General features: G+C 36.6%; 1 protein-coding gene across 11 annotated transcripts in view; it reads right to left on the bottom strand.

The window, feature by feature from the left end:
* SKIC3 (SKI3 subunit of superkiller complex) overlaps nucleotides 1-27,173 on the bottom strand; it is a 48,159-nt gene that overhangs the window by 7,035 nt on the left and 13,951 nt on the right. For 10 of the 11 annotated variants that reach the window (XM_021541531.3, XM_085566225.1, XM_085566224.1 and 7 more), the window contains 27 exons: nucleotides 26,189-26,322; nucleotides 25,468-25,554; nucleotides 25,276-25,379; nucleotides 25,038-25,164; nucleotides 23,656-23,835; nucleotides 23,117-23,241; nucleotides 22,398-22,651; nucleotides 19,344-19,446; nucleotides 18,451-18,627; nucleotides 17,461-17,605; nucleotides 17,233-17,311; nucleotides 17,056-17,117; nucleotides 16,878-16,934; nucleotides 15,784-15,852; nucleotides 14,795-14,869; nucleotides 14,037-14,178; nucleotides 12,739-12,832; nucleotides 12,064-12,141; nucleotides 10,643-10,767; nucleotides 8,866-8,989; nucleotides 7,227-7,445; nucleotides 6,387-6,459; nucleotides 5,652-5,705; nucleotides 5,434-5,545; nucleotides 4,050-4,178; nucleotides 3,360-3,481; nucleotides 1,555-1,713 (listed from right to left, as the gene is read on the bottom strand). In XM_021541531.3, coding sequence (XP_021397206.3) covers nucleotides 1,555-1,713; nucleotides 3,360-3,481; nucleotides 4,050-4,178; nucleotides 5,434-5,545; nucleotides 5,652-5,705; nucleotides 6,387-6,459; nucleotides 7,227-7,445; nucleotides 8,866-8,989; nucleotides 10,643-10,767; nucleotides 12,064-12,141; nucleotides 12,739-12,832; nucleotides 14,037-14,178; nucleotides 14,795-14,869; nucleotides 15,784-15,852; nucleotides 16,878-16,934; nucleotides 17,056-17,117; nucleotides 17,233-17,311; nucleotides 17,461-17,605; nucleotides 18,451-18,627; nucleotides 19,344-19,446; nucleotides 22,398-22,651; nucleotides 23,117-23,241; nucleotides 23,656-23,835; nucleotides 25,038-25,164; nucleotides 25,276-25,379; nucleotides 25,468-25,554; nucleotides 26,189-26,322 — 3,209 coding nt within the window. The remainder of the gene's footprint in view (nucleotides 1-1,554; nucleotides 1,714-3,359; nucleotides 3,482-4,049; nucleotides 4,179-5,433; nucleotides 5,546-5,651; nucleotides 5,706-6,386; nucleotides 6,460-7,226; nucleotides 7,446-8,865; nucleotides 8,990-10,642; nucleotides 10,768-12,063; nucleotides 12,142-12,738; nucleotides 12,833-14,036; nucleotides 14,179-14,794; nucleotides 14,870-15,783; nucleotides 15,853-16,877; nucleotides 16,935-17,055; nucleotides 17,118-17,232; nucleotides 17,312-17,460; nucleotides 17,606-18,450; nucleotides 18,628-19,343; nucleotides 19,447-22,397; nucleotides 22,652-23,116; nucleotides 23,242-23,655; nucleotides 23,836-25,037; nucleotides 25,165-25,275; nucleotides 25,380-25,467; nucleotides 25,555-26,188; nucleotides 26,323-27,173) is intronic. The other variant, XM_085566226.1, reaches the window with a different exon arrangement.

Below are 27,173 nucleotides of genomic sequence, written 5' to 3'. Positions count from 1 at the left end.
AGTAAAACTGTAAGGCATAACAATTGATAAATCAAACTCACAGCAAGTCTAAGAGACAGAAAACATAAAAATATACATTTATCCACTAAGAGCAAATGTAGCAGCCAAGTTTCTGAAAATGCTACCTAAGCCCTGAGAAATACTTCCTTTAATTGAAGACTAAAAAGATCTTCCTCACAGTTATCTCATTTGTGGCCTGGATTAAGAAGACCAAAACAAATCATCCCTTCCCATTCCCCACATCACATGTACTCATTTCACTTATTCTCCCTGCTTGTAAGGAAGATGACTTGGCTATGCAAGGGATGCTTGAAGAACGTACACAAACCCTAATTAATTTAGAAAATGTTATTAAAAAAGAGGATACAATAATTTCTAGTGTGCCCCCTATTTTGCAAATTCAACCTGAATGAGTTCTATATTCAGAAAGATGAAGTCTCACAAATCACAAAAAAATGCATCAAAAAAGCATCTTTCCCAGAAATAATGCTCCTGGTGTTTCTGAAAAGAAGAGGATCTACAGCCTTCTAAGAAGTGAGATCATGATCTGTACAGCAATCTTGCACTGATCTTCTAAGAGTGAAAATAACTTCACTGAATCTTACCACAAGCAGGGTTTTATTTTATTAATGGGCAGAGGAACATCATAAATCCTTCAACTACATAAAGGACTCTAAACGTTCATGTGATTTTTTTAAATGATGTGCTACTTACATTGGTAAAGACAGATAATAACTGAAACAAAGTATTTTACAAAGTAAATTTAACAAAGTAGAAAAATATTTAGATTTAAGTGAAATGTGCTACTTAAGTAGTAAAGTTTAATTTTTTTTATCCACAATTCATTTTGGCAAGCCAGACAAACTGTAAACTAAACTCAACTGTAAACTAAACTCAACTGTAAACTAAAAAGCAGTCATTAGAAAATGAACATATTTGGTGTTGCATCACCAAAAGGATCTCTTCGTATGTGTGAGACTTCTCATACTGACTCACAGAAGCAGCATATGAAGTGAGATTTAGCACTTTTGTGTCAACTAAAAATGATTACTCATTGTGCCATGGAAGGGAATTACTGAACAATTCTACCAGGAGTGATTCTCTGCAGTCAACTTACTCAAAAGAACAGTGACACCTGAAGTCAGGACATTATGGAGAAAGAGACTTAATTCAGGTTTTCAGCCTCTTAAATAAGAAATTGTGTATTACTACAACAGGAAACCTTTTACTTCCATTTATTCTTAAGGGTTATGATGTATTTCATTGGTTTCTACTCACATGTCAAATCACAGATCCCTAAAGATGGGGATTCCAGGCATTTATCTCAAACTTTTAATTCTCTCCACGTCTACTTGGTCTTACTAGCAGTTCTTAGTATTTCAATTTCTATAGAAGTTAACATGATGTTTCAACTTTGGAACAAATAGAATTTAAGCTGTTTTTTCTGTCAATGACTGCCAGCAGATAAATGAAATCAAGCAGTGAAACAAATGCTCACCCTCTTACAGCAGGTGTGAGGGTGGCACACTAGTCAGAGAAAAGATTCACACTTACTTGCCAGGCTGCAGCTGAGGATGAACTGGACATGACTGTTTTGCGAAGTTCCTCCAGGATGTTGTCTGGAAGTTCTTTGTGAGACTGCAACAGCTGCTTACACTGAACTTGTCTCAAAAGCAAAAACAGAGCTGGGTGCTCAGGGCAGCTTTTTAAACCCTAAACACAAAACAGTCAGAATTATCATTCTCCAATATAAAGCATACTTAGATTTTCCATTCTATTCTTTATAGAAAACAACATTAAAAGCATTCTCAGGGTGCTTGAAACATAGCATTTTTCTCCTCCTCCAGGAGGAGGAGAACGGACCCATAAAAACAGGTAACATTTTTTATCTCCTCAAAATACATTTGAAGTCTAAGCTCAATTTTGTACATTTCCATAGGCTTCTGAAAGACAGCTCTCATGTGGTTTGACAATTATAAAAAATTTTGGGCCTATTAATATAGGAAAACCTGTCTTGGGGCTAAAAGGGGCTTCAAGCAATTTCAATTCTCCCAGATAAGACACTATATTTTCACTGGAACAGAAGCACTTTACTAAACATTTCCTATTCAGTAACAGCAGGTATCCAGAGAGTATTAGTTAGTTTGAACCAACACAAAAAAGCAAAGACGGAAAACTAGCTATCTGTTGCTTTACTCTGTTCAGGTGAAGCATGTGAAGATTCTGCAAACCTCACTGCATGTTATTTTCTGTGCTGAAGTCACAAGACTTCCAAGAATTATGACTCAAAACAGATTTGTTTTAACAAACAATACTTGTATTTTTCACACATTTTTTTACAAAGTATATTGCCTGTGAATCCTTCACAATTGAATGACAGCAGTATCTGACTCACCACTACCAGTCATACCGCTTTCTGAGAATTCTGGGGTCCAAAACTACCACTGAGAATTTGTCGTACTAAGGAATGCTATCCTTTTTTCTTCACTAATTGCAGACACTGACTGTCCTCTCCCCAGACTAATTAATCAAACAAAAACCAACAGAATACAAGCAAAATCCACCAAAAACCTTCCCCCACACTGAAACTGGGGGAAGGACAGATCTTGTATGTCTCAAAATCTCTGATCATTGTTCATATGAGGCAGGCGAGAATACAAGTTGGCGAGAAAACATCTCACCAAGAAAACAGAGATGTAAGAAAGTACTTCTTCCTGAAAACCAGCATGTTCAATCAATCTGCTTGTCTGGTTTAGGTTTGTTTTTGTTGTTTATTGTTTTTTACTCTCACTTTAATGAAATATACCAAAAAACAATGATCACTATTGCATGTGATTAGTAATTTTCCTTAATGAAAATCAGGGATGTATACTTTTTTGCTAATCTTTTGCCAAGTCTTCTGCTCATGAACACCTTCTTGAATGTTGTTAACAGTCCAGTTTCCTTCCCCACTGTATTGCAGCAAGACCTCTCTGTTTAATAATTAAATTTGGAACAGACTTCAGCTTTATCACACACACACTACTTGTTTCAACTATTAACACAGTTCTGCTGTTTCAAACAGTATACTGGAGAGGGGAGAATATGTTAACAATCAGTTCAGTTTGTCAGAGCATGGTGCTAATACTGCTAGAGTTGAAGGCTTAATTCTCATACAGGCCATTCACTTAAGAGCTGGACTTGATGATCTGATCTTTATGGGTCTCTTTCAACTCAGAATTGATTCTGTGAACTATTGTATTTTGTAGCTCCAAGGGAACAGACAGTTGCTAATTCAAACATTACCTTACTGTATAATGCACAAAAATAATGGCTTCTATACAATTCTACCACAATCTGCCAATGTGACACCATCATACCTTGTTACAAAGAGCTTCAGCTTCTGACAGTTTACCAGTCTCCTCTAGACTGGTAATAGCTTGACACAGACACCAGTCTTCCAGAGTGCGGACATAATTATGTGGAAGGTTACTTTCTCCAGCTGTCAAGACAGACAACATGCTTAAACAGATTAGTATTTATGCTGTAGTACAATACCATGGTTGCAGGCTCTAGATCTGGTAATGGGGAACTTTTATGAGTTTTTATGTGACACGGCTCCCTTCATTAGTAGGAACATTGAAAGATGGCACAATCAAAAGCATGAGGGAAAATAAGCATACACCATTTGAGATAATGGTTTGAGATAATTCAAACATGGAATTTTAATTCCAGTTTTCAAAACACTATGGGCACTGAGCAAGAATGAGTATCTACTGGAAGAGCTGCAGAACTCAAAATTACTTTAGCCTTTTCATCATGGATGTAGGCATCAGAGTTCAGACATACTATTTTAGAAAACCATTTGAAGCTTTGCAGGGGAAATCTAAACCTAGCTATATATTAGAATTTAATATGTTTTTTTGTGTAAAATACAACTATTGACTAATTACCACCATTGAGTAATCCTCAGCCTATTTGCAAGTTCAGAAGAGTATTGCAAGCTTAGATAATTTCATTTCGCTTTTTAAAAATGAAACATGTTGTAAAAGGAAACATATATAGCTTACTTTTGGCTGAAACTGTAGACACAAGTGTCATCTCTAGATTTGTTCGTTTTGGTTCAGTGTTGTTTAGACAGACAACAGTGTTTTCAGCATGACAGGCTGCCATTAGCACTGCCCAAGCAGCAGGATTATCTAGAAAAGAATGGTCAAAGGGAACTCATACCCATTCTAAATATGCTGACAGTTCACGTAGAATGGGATTTGAATGGGATTTACCAGATAAAGCATAAAAGCATACCTATCAATGGAACCATACACTATAAATACAATACCAACAATAAGAGAAGTAATTGAGTTCAAACCAAGGAAGGTGATAACTACTTGCTTCTAACTAGTAACTAAAATTTATCAGATTATAAAAGGAAGATGCTGTTCCTAAAGCCAACTAATATATTTTTCAAAGATTGCTTAAGTGTACTGAAGCTGACAATTTATTTTTGACTATACAGATTAATCTTAGCTTTCACTGAAGAGTTGTAACAACACAAAGTGACAGACTCAGTCTGTTCTGCCCACCACCAAGAAAGTAACAGCAACAGGTGCCTACTTCCACTACCAGCTAACTCCTGTGTCAACTTCACCTTTAAATAGCCCTGTGAAGAAGACCTACTACTCTAAGAGCAACCTCTGTCCTGACTTGGACTGAGCTCAGTTAAAGATTTTATTTATTTAAATTTTCATCCCTAAAATAATTAATTTTGCCAGTAAAATGAAACAAAGCTTAAAGATCTAACAAAGTAAAATGTAAAGTATACTGCTTTTAAACAGCAGTCATATACTCATATTTCCTGTAGGAAAGTAATTGACATTTTTAACTTGCAAGCCAGCCTTATGCATAAGAGCAAAATGACTCTAGAAGAAACACTGTTTTAGTATTTCACTATCAAATACAAATTAGCAATTGAAAACCCCACCAGACTTGCACTTCATATGATAAAGGAACAAGATTATTTAGTAAAACAACAGTAGAGTTCTCTATAGCTCATAATCCACACATTTTAACAGAACTTTTCTAATCAAAAATCTCAAGGTAGTAATTATCTTCTGTCTGGTGTTGCATACTGAGGGAACATGTTTTTCAATTTTGTTTAGCATACTAAATAATACTTATATATTTTCCTGTTGAGAGATTAAGAAATTGCTCATCGTTTAGAACAAGCCTTAAAACCCAGTGATATTTTTCTTATTGTTTGGCTTAATTCCCATTCCACTAAATTTGGAACAAAAGTGACAATTTCCACTCTAAGCATTTTCCCCAAAAGATACGTGGATAACCCTAAACAACAAATCAACCAAACAAAAGCAGATTTTACTTTAATCTAGTAATTTTTGATTCTGATGGATGAAAAAACAAACTACCACTACTGTGTTTGAGAACAAGAGTAACCTGGGCAGACATGGATGGCCTTCTGAATATTTTTCAGAGGATTGTTTTTCTTATCTTCTAACATGTGACATCCTGCTACCAACTGATTAACTGCAATATTCAGCAGGACTTCCTATAAAACAGAACATAAGAGTTACTTAACACTGTAAGTGATCAGACATAATTAATTTTAGGACTGTTTATGGAATTGCAAAATCTGCATTTTACAAAAGGCACACCTTTCCACAGTTTACATCAAGTGTATGTGCGACACTTCCTGCCACAGCTCCTCCCTGAAAGATTAAGAAAACATACAATTGATTTAATTACAGGGCTAATTAATTTTATGCAAAATATAATGCCAAAGTATTTTTATCTTTGTTATTTACAAGTACAATATTTGCACAATGAGGCAGTGTTCTTACAGCATGATCCTTTTATAAAAAATTAGCAAGAGACATTCCAGACTAGAGTTTATCCATATGATTGATTTCTAATTTCAGCCTCATATTGAAAAGGGTTTGTTTTCAGGTGATATTAACAAAAATTAAGACAAAAAGTATTTATTTGGAGGAAAGCTAAAAATAAGCAGAAAAGTGGCAAAAAAATACTGACTAATGTGAAAAGTGAAGATGACTACATTAACCAAATTAAACACAGGCTAATCTTTATGTATGTATTTACATAAACATATCTCTATAAAACTAAAGAGAATTATACACAGTATAGCCTTTTATTGTTAGCATAATTCTAGCAGATCTTTCCTCTAAGTTTACTTCAAGAACCATTACCTCATGGAAGATGCAAATAATGGTATATAAATTCAGTATGTAGCTGTACATTATTTTAAATATAAGCCTTAAATTTTCCTATTAACTGGTTAAAGTCCACACACTGAAGCGTGGGGTGTTTTTTCAGTTAAGAAACAACACAGACTACTTGGAATGTAAACAGCATATGTATGTTACACTTACTTTTGGCTTTTTGGATACATACAGTGGAACTACTCGAGACAGAAGAGACCAAAGGGCAGAGTTATCAGGGTAACTAGGGAAAGAAAAGGGTATTAGACTGTCTGGTTTAGGTATGCACCCGGTCCTTCCAGGACTCAGTAGGCAATTACTATGAATATCAAATAGAGCTTTTTCTACTAAGAATACAATGCAATGTATTAAAACATAGACATGGGTAAAAACAAACAACACAACATTGAAACTACTATCTAAATAAATAAAATGTACAGCATATATATCAATATTCATTGGTAGAAAACAGACTTTTGGGCTCCAGGTCTTGTCTACATAGTATGAAGCACAAATTTTTGTTATAGCTGGAAAAAAACAACTGCATGAAAAAACACTTGGAGAGACTACGATGTGTGCCTTCCTGAAAGGCTCAGAATGCTACAACTAAGCAAATCAAATTTAAATACAGACACTCAGCTAATGGAACAAACAGCTTCAAAGGCTGCTAAATATCAAATAAAAACCCAAGGGACTTTTCTAGGTTGAAGGTTATGCCACACAGGATGAAAATTGCTTTCACAGAAGAGTAAACTAAACTACCTATCAAAAAAGCCCCCAAAACAAAATCAGAAAACAGTGAATAAGCTATGAAACTTCTGCTATTTGATTCCATAAATAAGAATGCAAGCTTGCCAGCTAAAGGTACAACCTTAGGTGAGGACTTCATCTTTGAAAATGAATTTTTGTTTAAAAAAAATTTTGAATAATGATTCAAAGAAACAGGTTTGCTTACTCTTCAATGCAATCAATGCATTTACAAGGCAATTTAAAGGAAGACAAACTATATACCTGTGTATTGCTTTGGAGACTTCCCTCTGGATTGCCACATTTCTACCTTGTAATGCATAAATAGCAGATGCAATAAGACACCTCTCATAAATCCCATCATCCCCTTTTTCATGCTTCAGTAATTCTTTTAGGGCTGCTGTTGCAAGTGTTGCATCCTGCTTTACCAATCCCAGTGTGCACAAAGCCTTCAGACTTTCCGTACTAGGTTCCTTTAATGAGCTGTTGAATCAGAGAGAGGGAAAGAGACAACTATTTTGGAACACAAACTAAGCTTACCGATAACATGAGAGTTCTTGTTACTTCTGAGTCCTCTTGCTCCTATATATCATGAAAGGTATACAGAATTTACACTCTCTGTGGGATCCTGGATCAAGCTAGATCTATATTCTTGAAGACCAGGTGACTGCAATCACCGAATCAACCTCTTAATGATTACTTTTGCCATCAAAAAAAAGACAAAAATGTAAGCTTCTGATTCTATGTTTTTTTTCAGTCACTAGTAAGAAAAAAATAAAAGCTTTTAATCGAACTTGAACAGCCAGCAAAAGGACTCTTTGGCAAGGAGGAAATGGTATTCTATCATACTAATTATCCAGATATATTCACGGTTAAAAATCTCTGTGCTAAGATGGTTAGGTAAATGAAAAAAGGAGCTTTATGTTCAAGGTCCTACTTGGGCACTTCAAGTCATCTAGCACAAATTCCAGTAAAGAAAGACATCTATCTATTGCACCAGAATGCATAATTTTTGTTCCTATTAGTAAAATCCACCATGTCCATTTGCAGCACTGTTTCCAATTCAGATGTAGACATAATCATTGTGATGTTTCTTTCCTAAGCCATTCACTACCCTTTTTTTAAACACAAACATTTAACATCATTAGAAACTCTCATTGTTCATGTTTATGACAAAAATAGAAGCTTGCGCTTATTTATAAGATGTAGGAAATAACAGTTTCCTAGACACTAACCATAAAAGTGTATTAGGTAATGGACTTTCACTACATTAGTAACTTGAGTCTGCTGGTAAAATGGGCCTTGCACTGCTACTACCAGAGCTCTCTACAGACAGAGAGTTGCCCCCTGCACATGAGATGGTAACTCGTAACCTGTAGCTACTAGGAGGCTAACAATGCTGCACAGGCTATTAGCCTCCACAGATATGAAAAATAGTAAACATTCACCACTTAATTGCACAACTAATAGAGATCTGTTTCTTTTCATGGGAAAGCTACAGGATTTTCCTGGTCTACGTTGCTGGGAACACAATCATTTCTGAGATTTTTGACTACTGAAACTGAAATTATTTTCACTGGTCATTCAGAGTTCACAGCTAAAGAAAAAAACATTGCCTAGAGTCTAGGACAACTACAAAGTGATACTTTCTTAAAAGATAAAGTTTCTAAAACTTCAAGGATGTTGGACATCCAAACTGCTCAGCCCTTCTACTTAATACAGAATGTGAAAGAGACAGATCATGAAACAAAACCAGATGTATCACAAGAACAAGTACACTGCATCAATATCCACTTTTATGCTGCAATACATAAAGAAAATAGCCACCTGAGTCCCAGAAAAAAGAAGCTTGAGGATTTAATAGAACAATAAAATATCACATTCTGATTATTCCTCCACTCACCATTTAAACAGCAGTGTCTTTGCAGCATCCACTTTGTTCAGTTTATATTCTATCATTGCCAAGGCAGTCAGGATATATGCTTTATCTTCTTCAGACTCGGCAACAGACAAGGCTTTTTCATAGGCTGGTAAAAATTTGAAACTCAGAATTGAATGAGAAGAAAAAACACAACCTTTGTAAAGCCTTTAGGATAGATCAATATTAGAACAGAGAGACAGCTCAGGTTCAGATTCACTGTGTTTTCCCACCTCAAATCATAAGCAGAAGACAAAAAATAAGTTCACCAAGACTTTGGAAGCAACTATGTTTGGAAACACCAGATTTACTATTTAGAGCTTGGGAGTTGTTTAACACATAGCAAGTAGAAACAGAAATGAAAAGCAGCATTGGGATACTCAGAAACATCCTGCAAGAACATGGTATAAATACTTCCCTGTGATAGTTCATTTACAAGACAGTAGTTCAGATGGGCACACTCATTCCAAACACAATATAAAATTATTTAAAACACTGAGCTGACTGTTCCTTTGTGGGCACTTATACTTCTACACTGATCATTGCATACATCTTTTCATGAAGCTGCACATTACAGAAGCGTGGAACATGACAGTACAATTACATTTACCACTAAAGCTTAAGTGCTTTGAACAACACATTAATTAATCTCCTATGGCAGAATCACAGAAAAATTAGGGTTGGAATCAACCCCTCTGCCACAGTAGGGCCACCTACAGAATGCAACACAGGACCTTTGCAGGTGGGTTTTCAATATCTCCAGAAGGGAAAAACACCACAACCTCCCTGTGTAGCCTGCTCCAGAGCCATCCTCGATGTAAAGCTCTTCCTCATGTTGAGATGGAGCTTGTAGTTTTAGATGATGTCCATTACACCTTGCCCTGTTGATGGGCACCACTGCAAAGTACCTAGCACAATCCTCTTGACACCTGCCTTTGAAACATTTATATTGATATCACCTTTCAGTCTTCTCTTCCCTAGACTACAACTGATTCTTCCAGAAAAATAATTTGAGAACAAGGGAGGCTCAGAGAAAAACAGGAATCTTGACAAGAATCATACACTTGAAGAAATTTATGTTTCCTTACTACACTTGAGTGATACTAGAACCCTATTAACAGCCTAATGATTTTCACAGAATTATAGAACAGGTTGAGTTGGAATGGACCCACCAACATCATGAAGTACAATTACACAGGACACTTCAAGATTCACACCATGTGCCTAGACCACTGTCCAAAAGCTTCTTGATCTGAAGACAACATTGGTGCTGTGATGACTTCCCTTAGGAGTGTGTTCTAGTACTCAACCACCCTCTGGGTGAAAATTTTTTTCCTGATATTCAATCTAAACCTCCCCTGACTCAGCTTCAGGCCATTTCCTAGAGTCCTGTCAATGTTTGTGAGAGTGCCCCTTCACTTCCTCATGAGGATGAAGACCATAATGAGGTCTCCTCTCAGTCTCCTCTTCTTCAGGCCAAACAAATCAAGTGACTTCAGGTGCTCCTCATAAGTCTTCCCCTCCAGACCTTTCACCATCTTCACAGCCCTCTTGTGGATGCTCTTTAACAACTTAATGTGTTTCTTTTATTGTGCGCCCAAAACTGCACATGGTACTCAAGATATTAAAATAGTTGTGGCATTTATACTTACACGTTAGGACTGAAAGAGCAAAATACTGAATGTCAGCTAGGTTGGTTAGACAAACAAATTTTTTTAAGATTAACCTCAAAATAAGTGTTCCATAATGCTCTGAATTTTACCTTTGATACTTTCTTCTAAGAGTCCTTTCTTGAAGTAAGCTAAGGCTAACCCCACAATGCCATCAAACTCTGTTAGGGGTATTGATGTGTAAACTTCAATGGCCTCATCACATCGCCCAAGAGCACTGTGAAAAAACAACCCCAGTCACTGGTAGGAAGGATGCAGCAACAGCTGCTATAGTTCAGACAACCTGTTCCTGAGGACCAGTGTCCTCTATTCCACAGTAGTTTCAAGCAGACACCTAGAAAAGTGCAATATTAGGACAACAATGTGCAGTATTCCCCACCCTTTCCCAGGTATAGCAGTTACTCTGTCCAACTGTCTGTTGCATGAAGAACAACTGATAGGAAGAAGTCCTCCACATTGACACAACAGCTGTATACAATGCAAATGACTTCATGGTCATCACAGTGCAGGGGGAGAAAACAGAGAAGAAACAGGCAAAAAGCAAATCGAGCTTTTTTTTGCAAAAAAGCAAATCATGCACACAGAGAAAGATTACAGCATTCTTGTTGTAGGACCACTATGGAAAGAATAGTCCAGGAATTCTGTTAATTAGAACTGCTTATCAGTTACTAGATATTTGATCTTGTGCAAGTTGCACACATGAAATAACACACATACAACTTGGATGCGAGATTTCAGGAGTCTAAAGAGTTGCTTCTAAAATCTTCCCTAAAGTTAATGAATTACCACTTTGTCACAGGTTAGAAGTTTCAGTGTCATGTACAAGAATGTAAGAGGTTTCCCTAGAGAATTAACAAATATTTAATTAGTAGACCTTGAGCTATCTCATATCAAAAAGAAATCTTAAAGTCTGCATACTTATGTCCTGCTTATGTCCTGATCCAGAAGGCGTCATGAAGGGAACTTAGAATTGTGAGTAGGACTACAGTTAGAGGGGTTCATCAGCAGAAAGACCACACACATGTACACAACACCTCAACCTCACATGCTTCAGGTTGTGAAAGTCAATACAGGTAGGTAAAAGGGCTTTGCAACAAACCTTGAAGAAACAATTTTATTCAGACTAAGCCTATTACATAGCTCAAGGGTCAAGATTGTAAAAAAAATAAATTTCAAAAAAGCACCACAGCTTACTGTAGAGACAATATAGCAGCTACATTATATAGACTACATTAAGACATGTTAGTACCAAGCAAAGGATAAGGGAATCACTGATATGTTACACTTTGTGAAGACATACAGCAATTCCTTCAAATACAATTTTTTTTTTATTACATTACCCGTTTCTGGAGCTAATACAAAGTTCAGTCAAATCTGTCTACAGTTAGGAATAATGTTTAATAGATTATTTTTAGCAACCATCTTTCACCTTAAGCCTCACCATATTTTGTACTGCTACATTCACTACCTCCAAAGCTGAAGTTAGGGGCTCAGAAAGTCAACAGACACTTACCATAGTGACCTGCCATAGTTTTGCATTGCTGTATTGTATTTCTCAGTATCCTCTGAGTTTTTCAGAAGTGAAGCTGCCCTAAAATTAACCACAATGAATGTTACTTATCATCTGACTATAAGATGCATATTTTGAGAACAGTTTTCAGAGGAAATGGACGATTGTTTTATACAAAAGCTTTTCTATGCTAATTAAACATAAACAGAGCCTATTTTAATTCATCAACAAACATGTTAACCAAATACTGTTTCATTTGCTATCTTCCCCTCTTTGAAAAGAAGATACAAGAAAAAAAAAAAATAAACCAAAACCAAAACCAAAACCAAACCAAAAGGCTAACCACCTCCATTAATTAGAGTGGGATAGAGAATAAAGCTAAAATCAAGCTTGCCTTCTTCAGTTTCATTTAAATCCCACCCAGTGAGTTAGTTAATGTAATGGTAAGACAAACAAGTCTTAGGACATCTTTACTTTTCCAGTTCTGTATTCTGCCTTTCCAAATTTGGTATTGGTACATACATACACTCACCCCTACAATACACTTAGTTGAAATGTACTGTTGAACAGAGAAAGAAAAGTTTATCTAAGGAAAAGAAAAACCCTTAGGTTTTTCAGCTGGTGCTTGGAAAAGAAGTCAAGGAGCTTCTCTAAGCTTTCCAAGGGTATACAGTTTACCTCTCATAGGCATAGGCTGCCTGCTGTTTTAGATGCAGATACTCATTCAAAAACCCAAACATAGTGAAAGCAGAAGCATCATCTGGATTTCTTTCTAGAAAATCAGAATTGACAATGTAGGAAAACAAGATCAGTAAGCTGTGAAAAAGCATTACAGAATCAAAGCTACAGTACATGCACTGAACACTTTGCCAAATGCTTCTGTCAGCTGCTCATGAGAATTTTGACAGGCTTGCAGGCAAATACAGAAGGGAGAGATGACCCCAAACAAGACATCAGGTTGGCTCAATTTAAAATATTACAATGTAACATTAATACATAATGCACTCAATATATTTTAAGTTTTTCAGAGGCAGATTTTTTTTTAATGAAATGGGGAAATGTTCATCTTGCATTGACTCTAGTAAAATATTAGTAGAATCTTACGTTTTATTCTTACTACACTCTGAAACAATTCTGTACAATATGCTATAGTACAACCCTGCCAGAGAAGGGAGATAAGACCAGATGACGATTATGGTCCCTTTCAAGATCAGTCATTTTGTCATTTTTAATTAATTGCTAAGGCACAAATTTGTCAGCTGTCAACTCATCTCAGACTAGTAACTTTTCTCCCCAGACTACAGAGGAAGGCTCTCCAAAGTCCCCTTAAGAACAAGGTACAAAGAAATAGAGTCTCACATTCATCGCATTTACTGTGAGATGTATTTTCTAGCTCTCAAAAGTCAGCAAGAGATTACTCAAATGATTTCTTTACAGGAATACTTGCAGACTAATGAAAATCTGCATTTGCTCTATCTGCTTTCCAGGCTAGACATATCCAATGGGGTGGCTGGCTTGGAATCATGCCAGAGTCCATCACCTGCTGAAGGTTAACAAAATCATATGCTTGAAATTACTGAGTTACATAGCATACAGCAACAATCCTCTGACAAGCTTCACATCACAGAAGCAGAGGATCTGGTCCCTATCTTTACTTATGAATACAGACATGTGCAAAGGGAGTCTGAGTGCAAACACCCTATGAGAAGCATGACAAGGCTCTGGTCCCTATTTTTGTTGGTCTTTGAAAGAGCTAGAAGGAGTAAGCAGACAGAACCCACATCCATTTCATCGTTGTGTGACAATGAAAATTGGTCAGTGGTCTGCTTATCCTGTTTCAGTTAGTTTACAGCTAAAATGCCTCTCCCCAACTCAGCCAGACCTCTCTTGCCCAGAAATAGTACCTACTGTGTATTTGTTAGTTCTGAATGCATCTATTAGGTGTGACAGGTTAGAGAGGTATTTAAATTACCTACCTGTGTATTTGCTCAAGACCACTTGGGCTGCTGGTACGGCATTAATTTGAACAATGTTGTACAGATACAGTACAGTGTTTCTGCTGGCTTTATCCTGCAGCGTTGAACATACCCAGTGGGCATAGCCTTTTGCTCCCTCAGCCTCCAGAAACAAACAGACATCCCCAAAACAGAAATCATTAAACCTGCTCAAGATACAGCAAAATAATTGCAGATCATAATAATACTAATTCTAAGTTTTAGGACAGAGTTTGGGCTAAAAATCTGTATCAGTGTTAAGCAGCAGAATATATCAAATTGAATTACTCCATACATACTTTTAACTTGCCATCTAAGCAAACCAAATTCTTACGCTTTCATATAATGTGCTGCATCACTATACAGACAATAGGCAAAAAAAAAGCGCTATGAAAGAGTAAGTCCTCCACTTTTTTAGAATACAGAGTTCTGGCAGTATCCTTGCTCTCTCCAGAAATATTTTATGCCTTTCATCTCTGTCCAGTTCTGTGGAACATGGAGAATATTTCTTCATTACTTAAAGAGCTGATTTAGTGAATCCTTGGGACTAAAGAATTTTATAAAGTAACTGCCTGCTATACAGTACCAGCGTAAGTCAGCAACAACATGGAAGGCAGACTCCTACATGACTGTAGGAGTTTCACTACTCAAGACATGCCTATTAAAAAAAAAAAAATTATCTCCTAAGTAGAGAGACTGGATATACCAAAGCTTCAGAACAATACAGCTGTTACACTTACATGCATACTGAGTTCAGTCGTGTGCCTGAAGAGATCCATGGTATCATAGCTGCCTACAGTCTCTGCAATAAGAGCCTAGAGAGAAGCAAGAGTTGCTATGGTCAGGTACTTCAAAAATTATGACACTAACAAAAACCTTGATTTATATTATGTCAGGCATATCTTAAGCATTCAACATGAACACACTTTCTTCTCACGGTCTACAAATAAGTTGATTTTAAAAACAAAATGAACACAAGAGGGACACAAGCAGTCTCCACTGTATCATCAATTTAAACTCTTTGGCTGCTACTCTACACTCTTCAGAACAAAGACTTGCATATATTAGAACAATGTATAACAACATCTGACAAGAGCTGAATTTTAACGTGTTGGTGCTAGTTCTTTACTAGAATCCAGTTTTCAATTTGATATCATAAGCAGGTGAGCAGCATGGCATTATGAAATTCACCTATAATAATCATAAAAGTCACAAGTATCTTAACTATGCATAGATGGCCTAGATATCAGAAGGCACACATCAACCTTCAGCGGCAGGGGAGGAAGGTACTTCCCAGAAAATGAGAGCTGCTTTGTCCCAGGTATGTAAGAAGCTTACTTATTCTGACAGTGGCATTAGAAAGGGGGTCCGAGATGAGAGTTGGGTGGTGCCATATAATGAACTAGTGGTACAGCTGAAGTTAAAATAACTATCACCTTATAAAGACAGTGCTTTGTTGACAGCTGTCTATAAAAAGCCTCAGAGCACAGTGATTGTTTTGTTAACAGTTTGTTAGAGAACTCACAATATCAGCTAGAAAAACATCATATGAGTGTGTCTGATGAACATGGTAGCTTCCATTGTACTACCACTATGGAAACAAAGGAAGTAGAAGCTCCCTTTACTTAAAAAACAATTTTTTAGGAGCATGAAGTGCCAGTTATTAGGCTGAAGTTAAAGTTCTTCGACAACTGGTTTCTGTGTGCAATTTCATGATTTTTCATCATACCTGTCCAATCCAACACAACACGTAAGAAGGTTCCAGAGACTGGGCTACCTTGAAGGCTTCATGAGCTTGCTGTAGAACCAAAGATAACACTGCTGTTGAACTGCCTGGCATGGTAACAGAGCACTTCTGAGCACACACAGGTATTGACATGCACTAGTATTAGAAGAGACTTAATGGAGTGAATTAGGTCACTACTAAAACCATCTTCTGTACCAAACGGAACAATGCATTGCCCAAAGAAATAAACCAGTTTAGTCTCAAAGAAAATGAAAAAATAAAATTAGAAAACTTCACAATATCAAAGTTTCCCTCCCTTATAAATATGCTTCCTTCCTAGCTAGAGAATTCAGAACCTAAATGAACCCTTAACAATTTAAAAATCTGACTCTTGGGGGGTCCAGTTTTGAAAATTCATTTTTTTGGTAATACAAATGTATTTTCAAAAGGATTATCACCCGCAAGTCATCTCCCTATGGCCTACACATACTTAAGAATTCCTCCCTCAATCTGGCACGGAGGGAACCAAGTCTCAGCATTAGCAGTCTTAGCAGTAAGCAGTCTGTACTGTCAAGTTATTTTTTCTTAAAAATAATTCTGACCATCACATTTCCAATCAACAAAATTTCTGTAATTCCAACCAGCAAATAGGACAGGATGTACTTTAACTGTATGAGAGCTCCAGACTTCACTTAATAGCTATTCTAATTTTTCTCCAGAGAAACTCTGAAGATTAGAGTGTTACAGTAAATTATACGTCTGCTGATGAGCAGTCCATGACCTACAACTAGAAGTTCTTGGCCAAACCTGGCATGCCCTGGTTTGACTATTTCTCTGTCCTTCCATTTAGAGTTTTCATTCTAGCTGTTGGAAAGCAACTTTGCCAATTCAGCAGAAGTTCGTAATTCACCTAACCTTAGCCCCCCTGACCAAATTTTTAATTTATCTGTATTCCTCAAGTGTCAATCTAATTTCTTTTGAAGGAAGTTTATTTTTTGAATTTGAAAGGGATATTTGAAACTGATACTCCTATGCCCATATACACCCTTAAAAAAAACAGAAAGGAAAATTATACTTGAGGATGGGAAATAGATTACCTCAATGTTTCCAGTTGCCAGATACAAAACCCCCAAGTTGGTCCAGGCAACAACATTCTAAACAAAACAAATAAAATTAAAACAAATATATTACTACACTCCTCAGAAATGGCAGTGCACCAGGGGAAATGTCTCAAATGCCCAGTTGAAACAGATGGCAACTGCCTACAGCACTTACAATTTGCTCAGCTTGAATAGATTTGATGAACGAATGTTGTGCAAGAGCATAATTCCCAATAGCTGGGGGGAGAAAGAAAAATAGAGACCTAAATGTAAATGAATTTCAAAACACCATTTGTCAAGCTTCCTTCTAATTTAGGGTGTTAGAGATCTAGGGCTGTCACTAAAGACTTACCACTACAAGAAGCAACTACACCAAGTGCATTCCAATAAAGATGATTTTTGCTGTCAAGTCTCACAGCTTTTTTGAGACACTGGAAGAAAATGAAATATGGATTGTAATGATTAGGAGAGCAAAAATGATGACTTTATGCATGTACTTATACAGAGATGTATAGTATGAGAATATGCAGAGAAGCATGAACACCAATTTAAAGAACGTACCAAGAAATACAGGCAATACCTGCAAAGATTTCTCTAGCAGTTCACTGATCTCATTCGTGTCAGTGCCCACTGCTGTGAAGTGCTCCGCTTGGCGGTAATAATTTATTCCAAGATCACACCATACGCTAGGCAAAGATATCAGTTTTAAAGCTCTGCCATAACACCTACACAAACATGAATCACAGAATCATTATTTGAAGTCTCTACATGAAGAGCAGAAAGCTGAAAAAGCATTCAAAATAGTGCTTAAAAACCTAAATGAAGTAAACATGCATAAAACCAAACAAAACTAGACAAGAACTGAAAGCAAAACAAAAACCAACTAATATATTTTCATTCAGACATCTATTGTGTGTCTGAATCTGGTCTAAAGGCAATCTGTAGTGCTCACCATTTATGAAGCCACAGGTGTGGTTATGTAGGTGTGCATCAAATCAAAGCTCTGTCAATTACATTATGCATGATTTTACTTAAAACAAACATCAGTCATTTTTACAGTTCATCAGGCTTCCCCTAGGAAGTATTTGACTTTAGAGATCATGGTTGAGATTTGCCAAGCAGATGCATATCCTGTCTTAGAGAGCCAGCTGAAAAAAGTTTAGAGGGAGTCACAGAACTGCGAATTTTTGACATTTTTTACAAGAAAAAGGCACAGACAGAAAGCTGAAAGTATTATCTTGGACTTCCATTGTCCTGGGAGAATTAGTCAGCAAATACTGCACCACTGTATTTAAACAGGTGTGATTTAAGGAATAGCAGGGAGAATGTAGTCGTGCACCTGGAGACAGAAAGGAGAAGAGCAAGTGCTGACAGCACTGTGGCAATACATGAAACATACCCTGAAATGAGTAGTGTAATCTGGAAAACGCATGAAAATCCATTTACCCAATATGCAGGTATCAACAGATCAGTATGTATTTGATTTTCTACAAATTAAATAAGTCTAGAATACTTGAGACTCCATGGAGTCTTAAACATCAAGAAGTTCTTCACAATGAAAGATTATTACCTTCCTCCCAGTATGAGAAGCTCATTTTTCTTCAGCACCTGTTTGGTTGCATTTTTACTCAGAAGGGATCCTGGTACTTGAACATTTACTTTGGTTGGTGAAATAACATGCACACTAGTACAGGTATCTCCTAACAGTTTCCAGAGGCAAGATACATCAGGACGGTGCTCTACTGCCCTACAATTACAAATAAAACACAAGTAATACCCACTTAGACAATTCAACAACCTTTTCTGAAAAAAAAGTACCACTTTGAAGAGTGGTACAACCTCAAACACAATTATTCAATTGTTTGATTTAATCCAGTTTCCTCCTATTCAAGCTACAGGTCTAAAAGATCAAAGTTTAAAAAGAAAAAACAATAAAAAACAACCAAACAAAACCACCCCAACATGTCAGCTGACTACATGCACTCTTGCATTTGTCATATTACAAGACATTACTCATCTGCAGAAACTTCATGGACTGTCTCCTCTAACAGCAGTTATTCCAAGGTTTAGTTTAGCACATCTTGTATGAAATGCAAAACAAAAGGGCTGAGAGGAGGAAGGAATTATTTTCCTCTTATCCATTATTTTTGATAGGAATACACTCTTCCCAGAATCACACATTAGCAGGACTACACAAGAGAACTCTGTGTCATTTCACACTTTTCTTAGAATCAAATGATTCTTTATCTTTGAAAAGAAAAAAACTAAAACTCTGTAACTGTCATTCATTTAAGCAGCCTATGTTCAGAATCTATTACTTAAACCATTTTTAATAAACACATTCTTACTTCTAGATTAGAAGTCCTAGTCCATTTGATTCAGTTTACACTAAAAAGTTTCAAACATTTAACTCTCATTTTTGTGCCTGTCAACCCACAATCCCAGTGAATATTTAGTACCAACCTTGTAAAATATGCAAGGGCCTGCTCTATGTAATCCACAGCCTTCCTATCCAAATAGTTATCAAGGGCTGATTTTGCCAGCAAGAGGTAACACTCACCAAGTCCTGAAAGTATGAGAAAATATCCTCTGTGAAAAGAAATGCTTCTGTGATATGGTTAAAAGTACAGCAAGGAAGGAGCCTGTAAGCCAGGTCAGCATTTCTCCCTTACACAAAAATCTATACCAAATCTATATATAAAATCCAAAGACCCACAATGCTCACAGAAGAGACTTTGCTTTTAATCTATCTTATGAAATGTGAACTGTAGAATCATTTGGCTATTAAAATAAACCTCATTAATTATAAAAAAATATAATTTAAGCTTTGGATTTATCTTCAAATACTATGTAAACCCCTCCTGAGACATCTGCATCATTACATCTTTGATAAATACACCAACTTGCAGTTTACATGTGTCAAAAATCAATCCTGAGAAATAAAAAGAATAAAGATTGTCAGGGTGGGCAAAAGGGGAAGTCTTCAATGAAGAAAACCAGAGGCGAACATTATTTAATCCTATTTATATAAGAATTTACTTCATATGGTGTACTGAGTCTGGATGAGATGAAGTTAACTTGCCCAGTATCAATGTTCATGCTGTGCTATGCATTGGTAGCTGAAAGGTGCTGATAGGACACCAGTGTTCTGGCTGCTGATGAACAATGTTTGGAACAGCATCAAGGCAGTGTTTACAAAACTGTGCTTCAGCAGTAGGCTGGAGGTGGTCAAAATCCTGAGAATAGACACAGCCAGGACAGCTGACCTAAATTGACAAGAGGGATATTCCATACCACATCACATCTGTTCAGCCATAAATGCTGCGATAAATGTGGAAGAGACTGTGGGGGGGTGGCGGGGGTGGGGGGGGGCACTTGTTATCACATTTGTTTCCTGAAGCAATGACTAGGCAGACTGAAGTCCTACTTCATCAGAAGTTAACTGGACATTGCCTGCTTGTAGGAAGTGGAGAATAAATTTTGTTTTCATTTGCTTCTTCATGTGGTCTTTGCATTTATCTTGACCCATACGTTTCTTCAATCTTATTTTGTATTCTGTTCACATCCTGCTGAGAAGAGGAGTGACAGAGCAGCTTGGTGAACAGCTGATTCGCAGAAAAGGTCAACCCATCACAACTGGAAATAATTCCCACTATGAAAAAGGAACTGCATCATGTAAAAATTTCTAGCATTTTGGAAATAATAACTGCTTGGTTTATACATTTGCTGGCACCAGCAGTGATTCTGTCTGTCAGTAAGTCACTGGATATAAGTGCCATTCATTCTCAGATTATTCTGACAGTACTGAAGCTACCCTCCTCATGCTATTGTAATCCTGCACCTATACCAAAATAATGTTTTGTATGAGTCTTTATCTTGGCCCTCCCAGAAGTCCCAAGATCATGAGCTTATCAGATGTCAAGATGCTCTGCAATCGAAAAACAAAATGGATTTTATTCCCTAAAATTACACGAAAGATATGCTAAAAAATAAGTATTCTTTAGTAGCACAAAATCAAAATACATTGAAAAGATGCAGTGAAGTAACACCAGCACAGTTATTCTCTCAACTACCAGAGACCATGCTTCCAACAGCTTAAATCAAAACCTGTTCAAATTGACTAGAACAGTTGAAAATGAACACTGGTGGGACAGTCAAAGAACTTCAGAGAGTTTTAAGAAGGTCTACAAAAATTACAATATTGGACCAAACATCATAAGAAGTCTCTAGGAAAGTGAAAGCTGTTTGGAGACTCAAAAGGATTTATAGCTTGCAAACCAGAGATTACAATGTGAGCCTTTATGAAAGAAGACTTGGGAGACGTAAGAAAACATTAAGTATAAAGGCAACTATGGGGAGGAATCTTGATACTGTGTACTTAAGTACTCGAACCGTTTAAATACTAGTAACACTGTCAACTGTTACCTACAGACACTGAAAAAATAATAAGCATATACACAGGTCTCTACAGCACCTTTGCAAACTGCTGCTGCAGTCAGCTCTTACCTTCTTGCCCAACAACTAGTAAAACTGCCTAAATACAATACACTCCAATTCCATTATGGAGCTTTTGTCATGTCACTTTAGGATGGAAAAAAAAAATCACTGGAGTTATACAGAAGAAGGTAGAGAAGTCAACCACACTGTAACGTTTTCAGATTAAAAACCCACTGTTGCAATAATAACCCAGCATTTCTGAATTAACTCTTCCAAGAAACAGTTTAGATTGATCCAGAAACCAGAAGACCTTATATTCAATGAAAGAATAATTACCAATTCAAAATAGCATCAAGCAGCAAACAGCACCTTCTTCAGATTGGTATATGGGGTGAGAATGATTGAACACTAAGTGGCAGGGAGAACGCAAACAGAGCAATTATTCATTTTTAATGAAAATTTCATATACTCCCTGCATTATATAACTTCAGAATCATAGTCCCATAATGAAGAAATTCCAATTGCCCCACTTCTTTCTACTCCTACCTATATCCTGAACGTCTCTACCCCTTGCACCTGTAACACTTGAGAGACCTCTTTGGATTCACTGCTATTTTTTACTACTTGTAAAAGCTCAGAGGGGTCTGAATCACTAGACTAACAAAAGAAGTGAGGAATCCATGGTCAGGAGCAGAAGAAAATCAGCAGTCTGATTTCACTGCCTGTTGAGCCAGCATTTTACTGCTTAGGTAAAACTGCAGCACTGTTAGATGGCTTCTTCTATGTATCTTCAATTCTTCTACTCATTTGGCCTGGTAGCCACATAGGATTAACTACCTTTTATACTTGCTTGAAAGAGAAATAATCACTCATATTCATCATGATTTAAGAGTTTTTCAGGTATTTGTACTACTACAAACTAGCCTTCATGTGAGGGACCTCACGGCCCTACATACCCAAAATACAACTCTATCCTTCCATATAAGAAAACCTCAATACACCAAAACTCCTCCAAAAGACTGAAACACTACAGTTTGTAAAGGGAGGAAAAGTGAACACTTTCAAATTCAGACATACTACCTTTCAGTGCAGGCACATAGTCTTCTGTCTTCTTTAATATTTGTTGATAGGTAGCTATAGCATTTTTGTATTTGCCTAGAATTTGCTCAAGTGCTGCAGCTCTGTAAATGCTGTACATGAGCCCTGGGTTCAGCTCACTTGCTTTCCTGAAGGATTTCAGAGCTGTTGAGTAGCTACCTCTGTTGAAGTAAGCCTCCCCTAGAGACTCCCAGCAGTTGGAATCCTTTGGATCAGCCCTGAGAGCTGCCTGCAAACTGAAGATATCAAGACATACATTAAATGAAATGTGATACTATTTAACATAAATTATTTCCTTTCATTGTATGTGCTCAGGACACTAATTTTACAATACATACACTTCAGGACACAAATTCACAATTACATAGAACTTTTAAACAAAGCATGATAGCTTTTTTATCTTCAGAGGGCATTACACAATTTTAAGAATTGTATCTCACTGTGGCTATTCAGTGTTATAGCAGCTTGTCTGTGCCTGTCACCAGGCTTGCTAGTACAAAACACTGCTATGTTAACAAGACTACATTCAGTGAATTGTAGAAATGAAGAGAAATGAAGAGAAACACAGCTTGCTCAGACCCATTTCCCTTTGTTAAGTACAAGCTATAATCACCTAACTTATGTTGAAAACTTGCTATAAGCAAAAACCATTTCATCGGGATTTGTAGGAAAGTATTTAAACCAACCACCAGTTGTCTTACTCAGACACTGCTTGTGATGGCTGCCCAATTCTCAAGTAGTAAAGACCACGATGAAGCCAGGCCCATTTTGCTGTACCAGGTCTTGCTTTTTCAGTTACCTCATTCAGGATTGACAGAGCAGTGTCCTAACAAAGCACCAAATGCCAAGTTAGTAAACAAAAAACATTTAAAAAATATTCTTGTAACTTTCTATGCTTTCCCCAAAGCAGAAAGGTGAAGGATGGAAAAAAAAAAGTTGCACAAGCTAAATAAAAACTCCCAAATCTCTCTTTATGTTCTCTACTGAAAAAAATCTGTCATCTATATCACACATGATGACTCTACTGTAATGCTTGGTTCTCCCACCCTTCACCCAAATAAATTTAATTTGGAATTGGAACAAAAAATTGAAACAAGTCCAACTATAAAACCTACTAAGCAATGAAAAACATTTGTTTTCTTATCTTAAATACAGAGGAAACCTGAAGTAATTCCTCTAACAGGAGGATTAATAGAAGAACAACAAACAGCAGTAATCTAACATTCTGAATCTTCAGTACCATGTCTCCAAGTTCCACACTTAAGTTGACAGCTGCTGTTCCAGATTCTTCATCCGTCTCATCCAGTTCAAAAGCCTTTTTATAGCAACCACGAGCTCTACTTTTGTCCCCAGCAATGTCTCTGTAGTAGTTACCTAGATAATAAAAGGCACTTCCCAAGTAGCTGTCCAATTTTGCAGCCTACAAGGAAATACCAACACACCATCAGACAGCATTCTAAAGAATTATACTCATAGACAGGTGCAGTGATAACAACTTGTTCAGCCTCTGCTTATCATGTTTTTAAGCCCCTTCTTGGACATATTTGAGCTTTTTTTTTTAACTTTTTTTAAAATTGTTTTTTTAAATTGTCAAACTGTTTTTTTTTTTAAATTGCACAGATTACCTGAGCTTTAGATATCTGGAAAATCTGCTACAAATCTCATGACACAAAACATTTTCTACTCAAAGTACTAAAACAGTCGCGCTAGGAGAAAGTAAATCTTTATGACATCTCATATTTTTCATGTTCTACTCTGTTTCAATCATTATGTTCATACTCCTATCATAACTTCAGCCATGTCTAAGGTTTCAGTTCCTTCTTAGATATATTAGGTAGATTTGCTTATAGTTAAGAAACCCACAGCATCCAAGCAGCAGGAAATAGCTTTGTCAATAATAATAAAGATTGCACAAAATGGTTTAGAATTAAAAGAAATGTTCAACTACATTTCCCACTATACTCTGCTGTTATTAAAGTACGAACAGCAGGCAACGATTTGAGTTCTCAATACCTATCATGAAGTTACATAGTGAGTTTACAGTGCCTTGAGTTTTATTTTGTATACTTCCAAGTTACTAATACAGATCCTAAACAAAATATTTTGGATTCGTGTTATGATCTATATTTAGAGAAAAAGCCACAATTACTTAAAACTCAAAGATAAGGAAAAGCATATAAAATTATGGGGCTTTGCCAACTTACATCCTTGGACAGACAATGAAACCCTAACACCATTCTCAATGTTTTTCCTTCACGTTTTTCCATTTGAATTCTGCCCTCCACCTTTCAAAAAGTCTTCAAAGATATATGCTGCATATCTAGAGGCCTCCACTTTCCAGCCCCCAAGGCAAAGGTTGAGGGAATTACACTAAGTTTTGCCAATTCAAAGGCCTAAAGAATTAGTTGAAAAGAGGAAAACAAAAGCAGAAGATTTAAGGTAACTGCACAGCTCTCTGCAATTCCTTTTTGCACAGTAGAACCCAGTATGCAGGCTCTGGATGTTCATACATTGTAACAAGGAGAATATTCAAGTCACTTATTCAAGTCAGTGTATTTTCCATATTTGACTTCTGATGTAGGAAAATACTAATTGTACATCAACAGTTAAAGCAGTCTTTACCTTCAAGAACTGAGTGAGTGCTTTTCCTTTGTCTTTTTTTGCGTCATCATTCATGAACCAGTATGTGAGCCCCAGGTACTGATGATACTCTGCAGTTCCAGCCTTTCTTTCAATAGCATTTAGAAAACTATACAAAATGAACACAAGTCAGGTTAGACAAATTCTCAACAGCTGTAAAACACTGTATTTTACTATCCCATAACAATTCCCTGTTAGAGGAAAGAAAACAAAAGTCTACCTTCTTTCTGCCTGTTCATAGTTCTTTTGGGAATAATGGATGAAACCCTCTAGAGCATGGGCCTCAGCCACATCAGGGTGGGACAAGAGAAGCTCTTCTGAAATCTGCAAAAGGATGTAATTTTCCCCTAGTTACTTCCTCTATGAAATCAAGAATTGTACTTAGTGCACAGGAATAACAAAAAGCACTGACCTTTGAAGCCTGATTCATTAAACCTTTGTTTAGATAAGCCTGACCCTTGAGAGCTGAAATCACTGGATCACTGCTTCCATCTATAATCTAGAACTCCAAGAAATAAACACAATTAATTTATTCTCTCTCCACATTAAGAAGTCAAAGTTGTCAGAAGCAGTTACACTGCATGAAGATAAAGACAAGAAAGCATTTAGGGGTTTTCTCTATTTCCCCTGAGAAGATTTAGAATAACTCTGATGAAGAGCAAGTAGAAGACTGTTAAGGACAAAGGTGCAGAAATATGAAGAACAACAAAGAATGAAACTGTTTGACAAAAAAAAGGGGAAGCAACTTCTGCCAAAGCTTAACAATTCAATCTTTAAAGTAATACGTTCTTCATGACTAATGACAAGTTTGTGATGGACATGGGAGATTATAACATGAATTCAAATTAAGATTGGTAACAGCATAGAACTAGCAAAAAACCAGCAACAGTGAGCAAAACTAGACAAAGTCAAAAGTGACAGCTTCCAAAATTAGAATTGCAGATGAAAAAGAGCTGCAGCAAAGCCTGAAAAAGCAAGGACAGAAGAAGTGTTTGAATTACACAACAGCTAGTAGTAATGGTCTAAACCACGAAGTTGAAAGGAGGCCAGGGTAGAAATGCTTAGCTTAAGTACAGAAAGAGCACTTTTTAATACTTAAAAAAACCCCAAAACATTTTAGTCAATAAAAATACCTGCTCAAGTGCTTTAATGGCTTCTTCTGCAGCATCAGCATCAGCTATTTTAATCAAAGTCTCTGCTTTCAACTGAAGGGCAAGGTTCTTCCATGGAAGATTAGGACTCTCAGGAGTTCCAAGAGCCTCAAGAGCTGTTGACAAGAAGAACCTTTCATCAAGTTAAACGAGAAAAGAAAAAGTACACAGAGCAGCATTCTTCCAAATATATTTTAGAATCTTGTTAACTACAAGGTTAACTACAGATTTTTTTCTGTCTAATAGAACACCATTCAGACTGCTCTCACCCATAAATAAGAAACTGTCCCATAACATCTCTATTTCATTCAAGTTTAACAATTAAGTCAATTCTAGGAGGTCATCTCAGATGCATGGATACTGATTGCTTCCTAGCCACTGGCCTTATAAATGAAGTGCTATCATTTTTCTCATTAGAGTTCTAAAGAAAAAATGACCTTTCAATAGACAAGTTGTTTCACATTTCAGTGTTCAAATGAAAGACTACTACTGAAAACAGGGATTTACCTTGGTTCCTGTACAAGTTACTTTGTTACCCCTTAATGCAGTTCTGATTAGTTTGAATACACAGTATCATCTCACCTCAGACATGGAAGTCTCTGTTGAGCATCACCATTCTCCCAAGGCAAGAACTTTCCTGCATAACTCAATTAATTGTATTTATTTATTTTCATGTATGATGAGCTGTTGTCTAATTTGATACAGCCACTAAGACAGGACAAATAAAAAGCAATGTGTCCCCAAAATTGTCTCCAACTTTCTACATGTTTTGGACTCAAGAAAAGTTTCTGCATCAACAGTTATGTTCCTTTTAGCAAGGAACTTAACTTCTTGCATTGAAAAACAAAACTTCTTTTGTTTGCTCTGAGATTGACATTTTAGTTGCATTTGGCAGTAGTCAGATCTCACACAGAAAAACTAACACTTCATCTTTATTTATATTCCACATCATTTGCATCTTCACAGA

Source organism: Lonchura striata, chromosome Z, assembly GCF_050655825.1.
Source record: "Lonchura striata isolate lonStrDom1 chromosome Z, ASM5065582v1, whole genome shotgun sequence".
In the NCBI taxonomy this organism is placed as follows: Eukaryota; Metazoa; Chordata; class Aves; order Passeriformes; family Estrildidae; genus Lonchura; species Lonchura striata.
The sequence above is the reverse complement of the archived record's forward strand: the minus strand, read 5'-3'. Positions and strand labels throughout refer to the sequence as shown.